At 41.1% G+C, this 17,328-nt stretch overlaps 1 protein-coding gene across 2 annotated transcripts in view; it reads left to right on the top strand.

Moving 5' to 3' along the window:
* Positions 1–16,329, top strand: part of dock11 (dedicator of cytokinesis 11) — an 83,610-nt gene extending 67,281 nt beyond the window's left edge. For both annotated transcript variants that reach the window (XM_030722510.1, XM_030722511.1), the window contains 10 exons: positions 820–877; positions 1,627–1,733; positions 2,186–2,308; positions 4,218–4,331; positions 5,493–5,639; positions 6,089–6,299; positions 6,939–7,129; positions 9,627–9,727; positions 9,807–9,945; positions 14,860–16,329. In XM_030722510.1, the coding sequence (XP_030578370.1) occupies positions 820–877; positions 1,627–1,733; positions 2,186–2,308; positions 4,218–4,331; positions 5,493–5,639; positions 6,089–6,299; positions 6,939–7,129; positions 9,627–9,727; positions 9,807–9,945; positions 14,860–14,949 (1,281 nt within the window). In that variant the 3' untranslated portion in view covers positions 14,950–16,329. The remainder of the gene's footprint in view (positions 1–819; positions 878–1,626; positions 1,734–2,185; positions 2,309–4,217; positions 4,332–5,492; positions 5,640–6,088; positions 6,300–6,938; positions 7,130–9,626; positions 9,728–9,806; positions 9,946–14,859) is intronic.
* Positions 16,330–17,328: the final 999 nt, after the last annotated feature.

Genomic DNA, 17,328 nt, shown 5'->3' with positions numbered 1-17,328 from the left:
ACAATATCCGCGGCGTTATACCGCTCGGGTCTGGGGGGGCCCCCCACCGATGCTGCCGGGAACTCCCCCTCCTCCGTGGCCGCCGCGACTGCAGTGGAAGGGGGAAGCCAGTGAGCGGAGCCGCAGATGAAGGACGCTGACGGGCACTGTTCTGAAATGCTGGGCCCCCCAGCGCCAGACGAGTGCCGTTGAAGTAGCCGGAGCTAGCCTGGTCTTTAGTATGGTCGCGTCGTTCTGTCATGGCCGGGGAGGAAACGGACGAGGAAGGACAAACATGCAGGACTCCGGAGATGGGCATAACTTAAAGGCATTTATTAAAGTAGGGAAAAACAATACAAAAACCGTTCAGAAGGGAGACGAAGGGGAACCACAGGGAGCACAGGAACACACGGGCACACAACATCAACGACGCGACAAGGAACACATGGAAACTGGGGGCTTAAATACACACTGGGTAATCAGGGCAAGAGGAAACAGCAGGGAACAACAGGTGAGGCAAATGAAACTAATTACACAGGGGAAGCAAAGCTGAACACAAAGCACAGGAAAACCAGACTGTCAAAATAAACAGGAAGTGACAAACCAAGGAACATACTGACTAAACACGGGGAACAGGCACAGACTCAGGACAGAGACGCAGACATATCACAACACTAGGAAACACAAGACAAACATACTGGGAGGAGAAGCTCAGGAAATAAACTAAACACAAAAACGCTGGGCAAACGGCCCAGGACGTGACAAAACCTTTGTTTTTCTAGTGTCATGAAATATTTTCCAGTATTTCCAGTATCAAATGTTCTTTTCTTGTCTCCACAGGCTGCTATGTGTTATGTTCACGTGGCTGCGCTGGTTGCAGAATACCTGCACAGGAAGAGTAAGGTCCTCCACTCCTCTACACACAAACAATGCTTTAATCTATCTTCTTGGATTTCACATTGTACGCTTACCCGAGGAAGGAACTTGGTTAGGAAATTTAAATGAATTAAACGACATATTCAAATGTCACTCTGAGGACCCGAGTGTAGCCACACGAAGCAGCCAACCTTTATTGCGGTCCTCCTGCAGTGCTGATAAAACACATGGCGGTTTGTTCATGGTTTATTGTCACGACCAACGTGCAAACACTCCACGCACCGACGCTGTTAGGGGAGCACAGTGGCACGCAGCGAAAACAATTCCTCACAATGGTGTACGTTATTTTTAAGGGCATCTTTATCTAATGCAAAACTCGCTGTAACTCGCTGTAATTCTCTAAGCAAATATGTGGTGGTTAGGCTGAGAGCAGTTGGTCGACAGCAAAACCTATCTCTGAAAATTTGTTTGGGATCTAGTCCAGAAGCAGCAGCAAGCATAAACTGCATCTACCTTTCAGCAGCTAGATTTATTATCATTAGACAGTTACAGACTGCGGGGAATCGAAGAGTATTCGCCTTTCATGCATGGCATTAGGCCGTGACTGACACCATTTGGATATTCATGAATTCTCATTGTCACAAAACACCTGTCGCAATCTCAGAACAAAAAAAATAAAATGCAGTGTTTGGTAGAAAATGTCAGACTAGAAATGTATGTGAAAGTTGTTTTGTTTTTTTTCTTGGCTCATCTTTGGTGTTGGTTCACCAGAATTGTTCCCCAGCGGCTTGGCGGCTTTCAAGAAGATCACTTTCAACATCGATGAGGAAGCTGCGATGAAGGAAGACGCTGGCATGCAGGATGTCTATTATACCGAGGTGTGGCACCTGTTCAGAGCAAGTTCTTTTTTTTTTTTTAACATGTTATGAAGTGATATAAATCAATTGTATTACACAATCAAAAGTAAATGGCTTATCTATCACTGAATCCTACATTTTGCATGACTTCTTGGATTTATTTTTCTCAAGCAAAGTATCAAAAATATGTTTTGGTATCTGTACTGTAAAGTGCTTATTAAAGGGGACCTATCATAATTTCTAGTATTTTTCTTATTTTACATATTCATATAGCACTTAACAAATTTATTAGACCACCACCCAGTGTAAGGTTTATGCAACAGTACTGCAAAGCTCCTCTACCAGACTCCACAAATAAAGCTGGAAATGAACACAATAGGTCCCTTTTGATAACGTGGTGTTGACAGCATATAAAGGATGTGTTATAAAAAAAAAAAAAAAAAGAGTCCTGTTCTTTTTCCGTCTCTGTTCAGGAAGTCTTGGTGGAACACCTCGAGGTCTGCGTGGAAGCGCTGTGGAAAGCTGAACGCTACGAGCTCATCACACACATCGCCAAACTCATTATCCCCATCTATGAGAAGCGTCACGAATACGAGGTACTGAAGGTTATTCTGTGAGCAGTGTTAAAATCCTGGGTAACCTATAGACTCAGCATCTGCAGGAATGAACCTCGTGAGTTTTTGTACATGATGGGATGTTATACTAGAGGGAATCTACCCATTATGGGTCTGTGCTGTTGAGTCCTTAGGCCTAATGAAGGCAAAGAAACTAAAGGAGCACACTAAAAAAGCAAAATTTATCAATTAGCGAGGTGTGCCGAGTTTCTGTGTAGTGAAAGGTGCATTCTTTTTACCTGGCTAAATCACAGTTCGTGCTAGCTCGTGCTTTAGACGTAACCTGGTTGAGAGCAGGTTATGTTCACAGCTTTGGTTTAAAATCAGCTGGAAGCACCACGTTTTCAGCAATCGATATAGATCCTCTGCTGAGGAAATCCATTTAATACGTCCAAGTCGTTATGCCGTCTACCTTACTAATATCACGAATGAAGCCCAGCTGTAAAGTTATAGCGCTGCAAGCTGTGCGTCAAATTGTTACTGAAATTTGCATGCATTCATTTGATGATGAAGAAAATGTATAAATGTTTCTATACTTGATTATACTTTTACATTTCTGGATCTGCAGCTACCAGAACAGAGAACGCACACCAAGAATAGTTATTTGATAAATATTTGATCTGCTGACAAACTAAAGTGATTTGCACATCTCTTTTAATAAGCTATGGGTTGGTAACCTTTAACCTTTAATTAGAAATAAATAGCAGCATTAAAGTAAACTCGAGCTGTGTGTAGTGATTTACACATTCGCCTAACAAGCAAACAATCCCCAGTTTGATGCTGGGAGGAGACACAAATCACGTCGGGGTTGTGTCAGGAAGGGCATATGGCATAAAAACTCTGCCAGATCAAACATGTGGCAGCTACCTGCTGGGGCGAGCCCTTGTTAATAAGGGATCAGCCACAAGGAGCGTTATTAAAATAAACTTGAATTGTTTATGTTACCGCTGTTTAATCTCTTGTCTTATTTCCAGCAGGGTTGCATTTTACAATTTTTTTATATTCTTTATCAATTTCTATCCCCATTGTATCATCGTCATCATCGGATAATGTGTCTGACTGGAGCAGGCAACCCTCATAGGGATCATTTTGTCATATGGTGTGTGAAACACCCGCACACCCGCCTGAAGCAGAAGGCCCAGCTGTCGTGATAGCCATTATCTCTGACTGTAGTTTTAGGTTGGAAATGTTGACAAATGTGTGTCCTAAGCGTTTGCGTTGTTGTGTTACATTATTATACTGCTCTATACTTTATGTTTACCAGCTGTCAAATACCACACATTTTCAGCCTTTCAAAATGCTCAGCATTACACTTTCTCACCCTTAAGGAATGCATCTTATCGCTCACTTTTACCTGCTTCTTTAAAATACCTGCTTGACCTGCTCAGAGTCATCCGGGCCTTGACTCGGCCTTCACTGTGGCAACATGTTTTAACAGAAAAGAAAAACATTCTGACTCAAATGTCAAAATGACAACAGTAATGGAACTGTATTCAGTGCGTTGGACCCTGGACTGTGATCTGTGTGCAGCTCAGAAATAGTAATGCCTTCTTGGTGCCTTTATTCTGCTGGCGGGGGGTTGTGCTTATAGCATCAGTCGCTAACCGATGTCACAGGACGCCGGGTCACTGTTTTTTTTTGGCCCCACATGATGTACCAACAGCATGTTTGGCAGGGCTGGTTTTGCTTGATTTGCTTTGTCTTGATGCACGGTGTTGCTTCTTTACAGTTTTGTTTTGTGCATGCTAAAAAAAACACAGACTTTAATTCTTGTGTGCTTTTGCATAACCCAAATTCCTGTGCCTGCTGTACGTGTACGGCCCACTTGCTGCAATAAACAAACATTCACTAAGCAGAATAACTCTGACGCCATCTGTCCCACTTTTTCCAGAAACTAAGCCGACTGTACGACACTCTACACAGAGCGTACAATAAGATAATGGAGGTGATCCAGTCGGGCCGCCGGCTGCTCGGGACCTACTTCAGAGTGGCCTTTTATGGACAGGTGAGGCCAACAAGCCGCTTCTGAAAGGCTGCATGAAACGTAAATGTTGAGTGTATTCTGGGTTTGGTGATAATTCGAACAATATAAATTTGAATATAAACTCAAACAACATGAATTTAAACAATATAAATAACAGTAATAATAGTAAGTAGTAAAACCAAAGCCCCACCCCAACCCCACCCCCGCGACCCTGAACAGGATTTTGGACCTTTTTATCAGTAGCTACCTCTGGCTTCTTTACATATCTCAACAAACAGCTGATATTACGTTTGGCTGGGAAGCCAGTGAAGGGTGATTTCCTTGTTCCTTTTGCTGTTATTCTGTCAGGACACCGTCACAGTTGCGCTGCTGTAATAGGGCAAAGCTTCCTCCTATTACGCTTTGCTGTGTTAGGTAAAAGGAGAGATTCGTGTTGTGTCAGAGGTTTCTGACGCATGAGCTCACGAGCAAACAAAAGAAATGACAAACTGAAGTACAAATAACCACAGTTTTTAACCACTTTTTTTTCCCCCTTTATTGATGGGCGTTTCAGTGTTGCTGCTGCAGCTATATAAATAAAAAGCAGGATGTTCAGTGTCGTTTTATAGGATGAAAAGCAAACCCAAGTACTACTGTTGTTCCACCAGTCCATATGTCGTGAGTGCATAAACATGTACGGGAAAAAAATTTATGCTGTTGAAGGTAATATGAAAAAAATTGTCAGGTGTGGGGTAATTTAGGGCTTTGTTTCTCCTTACAGACATTATTGTGTTTTCCTTTTTTTGTCTGTAAACTACAGACTGCTCTAAACGTTCAGTTTCAGAGGGTTTTCAGCCATTCATAAATTTGGCTTGAAGGGAGAGGAGGTAAAACTGCTTGGACCAAGAGGAAAAAAATGTAATTTGCAGCTGGAAACGCGTAGAATAGGTCCTCTATAAAATCTTGAAATATAATGATTTGAGAGTGAAAGCAGTTGTTGCAATGAGAATCAAAAAGGCAAAATTTAATTAGAAGCAAGTTCAGTTTTGAAGAAATGGCAAATAAAGCTAGTATCTGCAATGTTAAGTCCCTTAAAATGTGTTGCAAGTTGAAAATCCGCACTACACCTCCCCCCTCCCCCCCCTTTTTTTTTTTAAATGTTTCCCAAAGCTGTGTTTCACTGACAATGTGTGCTTTGAACAGGGCTTCTTTGAGGAAGAAGATGGGAAGGAGTATATTTACAAAGAGCCCAAACTGACCGGCCTGTCCGAAATATCCCAGCGGCTCCTGACGCTCTACGGGGAAAAGTTTGGCGCAGAAAATGTCAAGATAATTCAGGACTCAAATAAGGTGCAGTAGATAGTTCAAGGAAGGAAAGGGTGGGAGACTTTGAGTAAATACTCTTGATATGTGGTTTCTGACTGTAATTGGCAGCCTGCTGTATTCATTGAAAGCAGAGGAAATAGAAATAATTCATTTGGCTGTGATGCTTCACTCTGGTGTTTACTCAGAAAATATCATTTGTCCAACCTAATGTTGGGAAGTGATCAGTTTCCACTCCCTCATGGATTCACAATGAAGTCTCGGTTGATGGGTTTAAAGATTGTTTCTTTGTCTGTTTGTACTGTTTTGGCTTCAGAGCTTGACTTCAAATAGGAATTTTTTCTTATTTTTTTAACTTTGGAGAAATAACAAAAGTTTATATTGCTTCTGGATGATTCAACCATCACCAAGTGACTTGTATCTGATATCTAGCGCCTCACATCTGTATGTCATTCAATCTTACTGCTCGCCTGCAGGTCAACCCCAAAGAACTGGACACCAAGTTTGCCTACATCCAAGTGACCTTTGTCAAGCCGTACTTCGAGGAGAAGGAAGCGCCAGAGAAGAAGACCGACTTTGAGAAGTGCCACAACATCAGCCGCTTCGTGTTTGAGACGCCGTACACGCTGTCGGGGAAGAAACACGGCGGGGTAGAGGAGCAGTGCAAGAAGAGGACTGTCCTCATAAGTACATAGAACACAGTTAGAACCAAACACTAGAAAAACGTCCTATAGAGTTTTGCATGTTGATTTGCCCCATTAACAACACATTCTTCCTTGTTACCATGATTGCACATTTCAAAGTGCCATGAAGGCAAACATTCATCTCATCCTATTTCAAGTCCTAATAGCAGTGTGCAAAAAACTTGAGTCCTTTACTGCAGAGCAAATGTGCTTTGTTGTAGTGGCACACTGGACTCTGTGTGTGTGTGTGTGTTTGTGTGTGTGTGTGTGTGTGTGTGTGTGTGTGTGTGTGTGTGTGTGTGTGTGTGTGTGTGTGTGTGTGTGTGTGTGCTACTAAATGTCAATAAACATTAAATAATAACAGCTGGTTACTGTAGCAAGTGGCAGCTGGGCATTAGTATGTTTCAGCATTGACAGGCACCTTTTATTCTTTTTTTTGTCCACTGAATGAACATATTTCTCATTGTTTGCACACACAAAAGAACAAACAGATCAGTACGGCTGCTTACACATGTCAAACAAGGGGTCACCTGAAGGTAACCCCAATAAGATGCCACTCAATTTATTTTTCTTTGTTTTTTTTGTTATAACTGCAACATGGCATGACCCAACCAATTCCGCCTCTTATCTCACTTATCTGTAGCTGCCAATACTTTCCCATACGTGAAGAAGCGGGTGGAGGTGGTGGCTGAGAAGCAGGTGGAGCTCAAACCGGTGGATGTGGCCATAGATGAGATGAAGGCACGGACAGCGGAGCTGACTAAGCTCTGCTCCAGCCAGGAGGTGGACATGATCCAGCTGCAGCTCAAACTGCAGGGCTGTGTCTCTGTGCAGGTAAAGGCTACGTGGTGGGAAAAAAAAACAAAAAAACATTTGCTGCACAAGCTGATCGCTTGCTTTTATTCATATTTTTTACACTTTTTTTTTCTGAGAAGGGTCAAAGGACAGGCTTTGCTTGTGACATGTCCAAGATATATACTTATCATCTACACCCATTTGTAACCAATAAAGAAGTCCACTATTAGATAGTACCGCAGGTCACTTTGTATCTTGTAGCTATAAAAACCACAGGACAGAAGGCAGAGACGGGCACTTGTAAATTAGCCTGAACTTTTTTGCATTTCATACACCTTCTTTAATCTATTAGAAAGATACTATATGTTCTTGCTGTTTCTGAACAGTTTACTTTCTTTTAATGAGTACAATATGTTTTTGTCAGTAAGAAGGCTTTAAATCTAAGGATGACTCTTGCTTGGAATAGATTAACGGACAGCCACTCTCATGGTGTGCAAAATACAATGAACAGCCTGACAATGGTCTCACACACCAGTGGCCCTTACTTGTTCCTTGACCTGGGCTGTGCTGGCAATCGGTTTGAAACCCCTGTTTTCCAGTCTTCAGGTACTTCTCTTGGTGCTGCAGTCTTAAATGTTTTCAGTCCTGGAGATTCAAAAGCTTCCTCCCCACACTTGCTGTTAGCTTTTCACAGTTTAACTTCTTTATTTCTTGAAACTATTTGTCATTCGCACTAAGTAAACATTCCCCAAAGTTGATAATTTATACAATAAGCTAACATTTTTGACAGAAATCAGACTTTGACCTCAGGCAAAGCACTCAAAAGTATAACCTGCTTGACTGCTTCTAGGAAATGAGAGGTTATTCAAAACAATTTTTCTTCAGTAATCAGTATTTGTAACATCAACTTATAGATGTACATGTTGCCCATGCAGACTGCATCATTAAATAATGGATGTTACTGTGTGAAGACAGCTGAGATTTCCCATCCCAGGAAGACATACATGACATAAACCCTATGAAAACTCTCTCTCTCTCTTATATATATATATATATATATATATATATATATATATATATATATATATATATATATATATATATATATATATATATATATATATATATCACAGAGGATGTGTGGCCTGGTCAGGCAGTCTGCCAACAGTAACCTTGGGTGTCCAGTCCAGCCTTGGTTTGCCTCTTTGAATACTTCCCACAGCCTCCCTAATGGAAATCAAGAGGTTTCCTTTTGTGTAAGGGTTTCTGTCATACCCCTTCCCTTACAATGCTGAGAATAGTTCCTGTGTTTAGAAACATGCAGGAGAGTAAATGTTTTTGATGATGAGAAAAGGCTGGTGCTGCTCCAGTTCCAACCCAGTATCCCAGTAATGATAGAGGCACTGGTGAAGCGACTGATGTTTTAACTGCACCGTCATGTAGACCGAACACTGCTTTCACATTTTCATATCTGTACAAATGTCAACATAAAAAAAAATATAGAAGGAAAATGAAAAAACAAAAATCAGAGTTGAATAAATGTGGCGCCGCTTTCACCTTCACACTGTTCGTGCTCCTGTTAATTAAAACTTATCAAACAAGTAAGGTGTGTATCCACCACTCCATTCACTGCACCCGCACGATGGCCGTGACTAAAACTGGTAACTGTAGCGCTCTTTGCATATTATTTGTTTTTGTGTAACACTGCTTGGCCTGTATCCAAAGTGTTCTCTAACAACGGACAAAGAGGGACCAGCTCGTCACCTCCTGCAGCGACAGACATTTGAGTTTTGTTGTATATCTGTCTTTTAACGTGGTCTTACTCGTCCAGATAATCCAGGAAACTTCACAGCGCAGGGAGCAGCTCTGACTGAGATTAAGGGAGCGCTTGATTTCCTTTGCATTCTGTTGGTGATGCACATGCTTTTCAATATTCGTCCATCACGTCCATTTAATTGCGGGAAGCCAAAATCATGATTAAAATTCAATTAACGGTGCAGCCCTGCTCTTACGTGTGCTTGACGTTTCTGATGTCTTGCAACTTGTGCGTGGTTAAAATCCAGTGGATCAGAAGACATCTATGGTTGAGATTGGTGTGTCACTAAATTTGTAATTTGGTGTATACACTCAGAGAAAGTGTGTTCATTAAATGACTCACCTGGGCACGTCCGGATGTTTAAAAACATGAGGGCAGTGTTTGCAGTTTTAAGAAAGGTGTGTATTTTGTGCAGAGCTGTCCACCAAACATGCCACTTACGGGCAGTCACAAAGTCTCCTGTGTTCCCAGTAATACACCCACCACATTTGAAGCAGATTGGATAAAAGGCTGTTGAGATAGATGGATAAACAGACATGCTGAGTTTTCTTGAATTTATTAGATGCATTAAATTGTTTTGAAGAGCTGCATGAAGCTCTGTTACTGTGGAAAGACTGTGCTGCGACTGCTGAGAAAGTGAGTGGTGTGTGCCAGTTGTTATCTGCGTACACCGATCTGTGAAGAAGAATCCATAACAATTTCAGGCATGTTTTGCTGCAGGTGAACGCAGGCCCCATGGCGTATGCCAGAGCATTCCTGGATGACAGTAAATCCAACCAGTCTGGCAGCAAGAAAGTAAAAGAGCTCAAGGACATTTTCAGGTATATGCTACTATGTGGATTTGTTTTTAATATTTTCATGTAATGTGTCACAGCTGACACCTTTTGCTAATAATTGCAGACGTTTTGTCGAGGCTTGCAGCATGGCTCTGGACATCAATGAGCGTCTGATCAAAGAGGACCAGTTTGAGTATCACGAGGGCCTGAAGGCCAATTTCAAAGAAATGGTAAAAGAGCTGTCAGACATCATTCACGAGCAGGTAATCTTCCCGTCTATAGCACATCTCAAACAACAGTTGTCTTTGTTGACAATGGGAAAAACCCACGCTACATTTACCTTAATTACATTCATGGTTTGCTGTTCTTAATGAGCTGTCAGGCAGAGATTCCTGCTTGACAAATTGAAGCCCACCTGAAATGTATTTTCCAACTTGCGGTGTACACACGTGCAGTCAAAATATTCAATGACTTCACTTAAAAAAAAAAAAAAAAGTACCTGATTTAAATTTGGCTGCAATCCCCTTTAAGGCCTTCCCTTTGTTCAGCAATACACCACTTCCAGCTTTTATTGCCACATTTGGATCCTGCCCTGGAAGTCCTGTTCTGACCACCTACGGAAGCACTTTCTTGGCGTGCTCTGGTCTGCTGTCTCAAAACAGCTCTAAATTTGAATATCACTTTGTGAGCTAGAACTGTGTCGGTATACGCAGATATGGCAGGCGTGCACACGATTGCATTTGTGAAAATTCCGGAACTTTGTACTAAATGTTCTCCCTGTGACACATCAGAGCATTGCCACAGTTTTTGGTGATGACTGTGCAACAAATTACCGGTGCACAGGCCCACAGTGTCATAGCGCATGCATGAGCCTCTTGGAAACTTGGTGCTCTTCCAGTTAGGTGCACATTGAAAGCATGCAGTTGTAAAACATCAAAATAGGACTTCCGGGGGGGGGGTGATCACATTGAAGGGAATTTTAATAGTTTAGGGAGAACTGTGTTTTGCTTAGTGTCTAAACTCTTATACAGTGGCACTAATTGTGAAAGATTCTTTTGCAACAGGCACTTCCTGTTACAATATCTATGTGCTTGATTTTGAACCAAAATGTATCCACATGGACAAACTGTTTCCTTTAGACTGATATTCAGATTTACTCCATTCAGAGTCAACGCTGAAAAATTCCATTGCTGTGGAGAGTCATGCTCCATATGAGAGGGAATGTTAGTCTGCTTATCGTTCAAAGTGAGCCCTGCTGGTTAAGTTTCATGAATAGAGGCCCGATTTCACGAAAGCTTTGGGCCATATGTTCATATTATTTGATCTTTTCAGTTACACAACGCACAGTGTGGTTTTCAGAAGCAGACTTTTGATTCCTCATTTTCACCACTGGTCACAACCAGACTGGAAGTGAGTTGTGATGAGTTACAGTGGCAAGAAACATTTCATATGACAATGACTCCCAGTTCCACAGAGGGCTGCTTTATGCTCTTTGCCCTCTGCTTGCACACTCTTTAAAATCATGGTCAGAAGGATTTTGGTTGATTCCAAGAATGTGTTGATTGTGAAGTAACAGTTTAGCTTTACTGTTTAACTGACTTACACACTGGATGATGCTCCTTGGAAACATAGTGACTTTTTAATTCTTGGAAAAACAGTTCAGTATTGCTCATCCAGACTGTGTATTAGTTCATGACTATGTTGCTGCACAGCTGCCACGGGTCCTGTTGGTATTGCTTGGCTACGTGTCAGTTTGTTGTTGTGCCTGCTGATATTTGATATTAGCAAACTAACTGGTCTGACCTTTTCTCTCCATTATGCTGGCCTTTAGCTTTAAGGAAAAGCAGGTAATGATTTTTTTTTTTTTTTTTTTAAGTATGTTGAATGTCTCACTTGTGTCCGTTTTTTGATTAACGCTAATGATGATTGTGCACCTTTTCAGTTCTTTTCTCCTTTATGGTTAAATCTAAAAGTAATCTACATACATTCATCTGGATCAAAAAAAATTACAACAGCAATTGAGACTTGGGTGGTTAATAGTCAGATCCTAATTAGAAATAAAACAAAAGGAATACATCAGACAAACGCAGCAGTTTAATGTCAGATAAAATGCATTCAGCTGGAAAGAGCTTTAAAAAGCACTCAGAGGTTAAAAGTGGTTTGGCAGATGAGACAGACATTTGGCACAAAGTTACTTCCTCCTTTGAAAAACTTGTCAGATCACTCTGGGATACGAAAAGGTATTTACAACAGTAGCACTACTGATGGTGTTAAAAACAGTGCAAATGAGCGATGCCTTTAATCAAATCATGTTTACACTCACACTGGTGTCTTTTTTAAGTTTTGAATATTTGCATGTCTGCGTATGTAAAAACAGCATTCGGATAAAAGATCTGCTGCTATCGTAATTATTCCAAAGCAAACCAAGCTACAGGTAAACATGCCATCCAGGCCATTCCCATCTGTCACCCCTGTGTCTCTGTCACATGGGTGTGCTTTTAGTGGCAAAGCTTCTGTCCTCATTGGAGTAAAAGAAATACAGTTTTGCAATGAACGATCAAGCTGTTTGGAGATCCTGGAGGGAGATCCTGTTGCTTTGAAACAAGGTGCTGGTGTCTCAACACAAGTCAGCCACAAACTAAAGTGAGGTCATCAACAACTGGCTGTGATCTAGAAAGAAGACAACCAGAGCTGGTGAAATAGCTGCAAGGATGCTGTACTGGCACCTGACTGACAGCTGAATCATATCAGAACTCAGATGGGACACTTTCTACATGGTTCTAGTTTTGTTTGCTTTATTGTAGCACTTTTATTATAAATATTCAACAGGATGTCACAGCAAAGCGTGCAACAGATGCCACGCTTTGCCTGTCGTAGGTGTGAAAGTTGCAGGACCAGCAGGGGATGATAATTTATTTAAAGCCAAGAATGCCCGATTATTGTGTGTATCTACATTTGGCCTCCCTGCACCTGTCTCATCTTTTTTTTTTTCTTAAATAATCTTCGTAACGGATCTTCTGCTGGTACAGCAACTTAAGCATGCATGTCCGTTTCACACCAGGCAAGTGTGACATCCACACGATGGACCAGCAAGTCTGTCACACGCTTTGCTGCCAGGTCTGCTAACTGTGGAGGCTGAAGTAGATCATATCCATGGCAAGCTGTTGAAGACTTTGCTCTGATTTATGAAAGCTCTGGCACTGCTTGGATGAATGTCTCTGAGCTAATGTGATTTTCATGTTGTTGCATATTATTTTTCATAAAGTAAACACTGTGACGTGCATTTAAGTGGATAAGAGATTGTTCTACATAACTTACAACAAGCAGAGTGGAGACTTTAGTCACAGTACCCATTCCACTGTCTGGCTTTCATTGGGACGATAGATGACCTGAACATGTTGACTTGTTACAGGACCAACAATGTCCATGTTTGATCCTCTTAATAAATACATCATCTTAGATCAAATCTTTGTGAGCATTTAAATTCAAAAGGAACCTATTGTCCTCATTTGCATATGTATATTCTTCCACTTTGCTAGGGAGTATCGTTGCCTAAATAACTAAATAATCCATATTTTTCTCATGAGCCTTAGTGGAACACCTTTTCTTTAAACCTACTTTCTTCCCATTGCCTGCCCCTCTCAAACACAAGGTTTGAACAGCAGGTGGGTGGGGCTTCTGTGCTCACGTCAACCAGAGCCGAGTTCCTGAGATGACCAGATGGGTTCTCACTAACATCATACAGAACCAAGATTTTTTAAAATAAATAAACCATCTGAAATGAAGCGTTTAAAATGGTCTAAAGGTGGACTTTTTGGCTCACAGGGAATACCCGCATAGGCACTGACCTCATTATTTGAGGTTATGGGCTATGATAATATGAGCATGCATCACTGTAACAGTATAAATAGTATCAACAGCACTAACCATGTGGTTTGATCAACAGAATTAGAAACATATTTCTGTTTGTTTCATTCTATTTAAGATTAATTGCGCATTTTTATGTGCTTCAAAAAAGCATTTATTTGCTGTTGTTTTAAGATAAGCTTGATTTATAGTACTACGGCAGCTTAGCCCCGGAGCTCTTGAACATTACGTGTGGTTCTCTCCTTTCTGATATTTTCCCTGCATCATTAAAGGCTGCAGTTGTCAAACCCCTTCATTAGGGGTGGAATTTGGATCCTGCTGCTCTTAATAATTATCAGCCTATTTCTAACCTTCCTCTTATTGGTGAAATTGTTGAGAAAGTAGTTTTATGTCCTTAATACCTTCTAGATGGGCGTTCGTCAATACCACAGAAATTGCCCTTATAAAGGCATTAATTGATATTCGCCTGAATACAGACTCAGGCTGCTAGAGCTTTAACAAAAAACAGGAAGAGAGAGCATATCGGTCTGATTCTCAGCTCCCTCCACTGGATTCCAGTAAAATACAGAATCTAATTTAAAATATTACTGATTGTTTAGAAATCATTAGAAGGCTTGGGCCCTAAATATATATCTGAGATGTTTAATGGATATAGACCTTTTAGTTTTGTTGCTGTTGTTGTTGTTGTTATTATTGGTATTATTTCTGTCTTTTTTTTCTTCTTGTACTCTTTTATTTTTGGTTTTAATTTTATTTTGTAAAGCACCCTGAATGACTGTAATACTTGAAAGGTGATATATATAAATAAACTTGTCTTGTTTTACAGTAAATCTACTCCATAGCCTGAGCTTCCCAGAACTGTAGCTGCACATTGTGGCAACACAGTCCACAAAAACTGTCATTGTGCTGCTTGGAATTAATATGCTGTATAAACACATTTATTGATCAGCCATAGGATAATGCATCCGTTAAGCAACGTTTTTTAGCCTGTAAATGCATCTAGCTTGCTCACACTGCAAAGGCAATTAAGCCATTATTATGCCAATGCAGACATACGCTGTCTTCACGTTTTCATAGCTCTCACAGTCTTTGCATTGACTCAGTAGATTCTGAAATGTTCCTGCTGTTGAAGATTTATTAGCCACCAACATTGCAGGAGCACCATCACACACTATGGCTTAGGCCCCTGTGCTACTATAAAATCCAGCTTCAGTGTGCACTCAGCTTGAATAGACAGTATGTGATGAACCACAAGCCACGGTATCAGTGTGTTTGACACTGATTGTATCTGTGCTTTGCTTTGACCCCAGATATACCCGGAGGATATGATGCGCTCACTGCTACAGAACTCCCTCCATGTGTTCCGTGCCATCAGCGGGACGTCCACTGACCTGGGTTGACCTCCTCCTCACCACCCTCCGTCTCTTGCGGCCACCTACACTTCTGTATAAACTTGCACTTGAATTGGTTGATAACAGGGCATTTCTCAGTACAAATCTGCCCAGCTATGCATGCCAAAGCATTCCCCCTGGCGAAGATGCCATTTGGCTATCAGCTGCATCTTTGCTGGATGTGCAGTGGATGGTGGGGGTAAAAGCTTGCGGCACAGCACATGGATTTAGGACTCAAAACAACAGCAGCAGTATTTTTGAGAATGTATTACAGCAGCACCATTTAAATGTCGGCATGTCAGGTTTTGGTTTTACGCTAGGCTGCATTGCACTTTTTTCTGCCTTCATAACAAACTGCAGGATTGACGTCTAGTTAAGCAATTTTTTTCTATCTTCTATTTGCAATGTCGCGTGCAGATCTATGCAGGACACCACGCTCCCTCCCAGCTTTTACTGCTTGTGTCAACTTTTCAACAACAGTAGATCTCACTTTTGTTTGTGGCTGTTCGTGCTAATATACCGGCTCAACTGGTTCTGTTTTGTAAAAGACGGCCCTAACTGAAAGCATTGAGAGACTGTCTGGCAAAGGGTTGATGTTTATGTGCTCGCAGCGCATTCCTAACAACTCGGAGAAGGAGATAAGTCACGTCTAAAGAGCAGCAGCTTATAAAGCATCAGGGCAAAGTTACGACCCTGTTTATTCAATGGCAGGCCTCCTGTGACTGCTCCAAAGTCACAGCGTAATACAAGACAGAGCTCAGGGTTATAATAATTCTGCTGGCGAAAGTGGATTGTGTAGTTTAAAATTTGCCAACTGCATTGTTAAAGCAAAGCAAAATCTCTTTGTAATAACAATGCCCTAGACTGTATACGAGTTAATGAATAATGTTGATTACTAATTATATTACAGCTTGAAAACAATCATTGAAAAAAGTATTATTTTTGGATTTTTAAAAAAATCAGAAACGGACACACCGGTGACAGCGTTGTGATGAGATTTACTTCAGTGCATTGAGTTAATAAAGACCTGATTTTAGATCCAGTGCCTTTGCGCTCTGCCTTCTGAAAAGACTCCTTTATCGCAAGTAATAAGAAGCCTCACGTGCTGGTTATTCACAGTATTTCACAAGTGCTACACTGAAATTAGCAGATAGATGAATAATATTTAAGCAGATGTACATACTTTGTTAACATGCTGTAAATTGAACTCTGTATCCATGTATGTTTGTACGTACTGTATGTAGGTATGTATTATATACCCACTTTTTGGACTCTTGTTTGGTCCAAAATCTGTCCTAGCAGAGATTTTTCTTTGTCATTTTTATCGCATTGTTTACTGAGGTGAAGCTGCTTGTCAAACTTACTTTGTAAAATCCTTTTTCAATAAAACCAGTGGAAAACATAACGTTTGACAGATCATGCTTGACAGTGGGTGACCAGATCTCTGTAAGGCCTCTCAGAGCCAGGTGGAACGCTTTCATATATTCTTACTCTGCCGTGGACACCACGCTGACCTTCAAAGACAACTCATGCATCTGCGTCTCCATCACAGCTGGGAAACCGGAGGACTGTATACACGCTGTGTGCAGTGTAAATGCAAACAGAATATGCAATAATTTGCATGTTCTCTATGAAAGTTGTTTATAAGTGCGACGTGTTTTTCCGCACATTTTCCCTCACGTTTTTCTGCAAACTCGATTCTATATATTTTAGAGCTGCTAGAAAAACAGGTGTCATTGTTGGGTTGTATTGTCACATGCCTCATACAACACATGATCTGTTGCAGCAGCAGCTCTCTCCATTTTTGGTTTTCAGGCTTTGTGCATTGTTTGGAAACCTGGCCACTGGGGTTTGTTTGTTCCCCTTTCAGCCACCGGCTGATTTATGTATGTTGAAACAGGCGAAGGTCACTGTGAAGTTTCCAGAAAAATGTTTTCTTAACATCAACAAATACTGTAGCTAATCTGATATCATCCGGGATGGTTTCTAGGCTTTAAAAATGGAGATAAAAAATGAAGGTGATTAGAGCTTGATCTATCACGAAAAAGTCAAGAGGTTAACACATAACCTATTCTGTTTTTCTTGGCCGTTCCTGCTCTTGTGTTATCAGTTTGCCCCACTCTATTGTTTGTTGCAGCATAAAGCCATTACCACATAGATAATATGCTTAATGATTCACAGACTCATTTAGGGCCTGACGACTTCCTGGAGGAATGGATGGACACTTGCGGTTTGAGATATCTCACTGAAGATCACACGCATGCGTAATCTTGCCCCGTTAAGAGGGCTACGCCGGGCAGCTTCCCCTTTTCACTTGTTTTTTTTTTTTGGTTATTTAATTATTTATTTATGGACGTTAGATTACGTTTGTGAGGCTGCTTACACATT

The sequence above is a fragment of the Archocentrus centrarchus genome (assembly GCF_007364275.1).
Source record: "Archocentrus centrarchus isolate MPI-CPG fArcCen1 chromosome 18 unlocalized genomic scaffold, fArcCen1 scaffold_23_ctg1, whole genome shotgun sequence".
In the NCBI taxonomy this organism is placed as follows: domain Eukaryota; kingdom Metazoa; phylum Chordata; class Actinopteri; order Cichliformes; family Cichlidae; genus Archocentrus; species Archocentrus centrarchus.
This window is presented reverse-complemented; position numbering and strand designations above follow the sequence as displayed.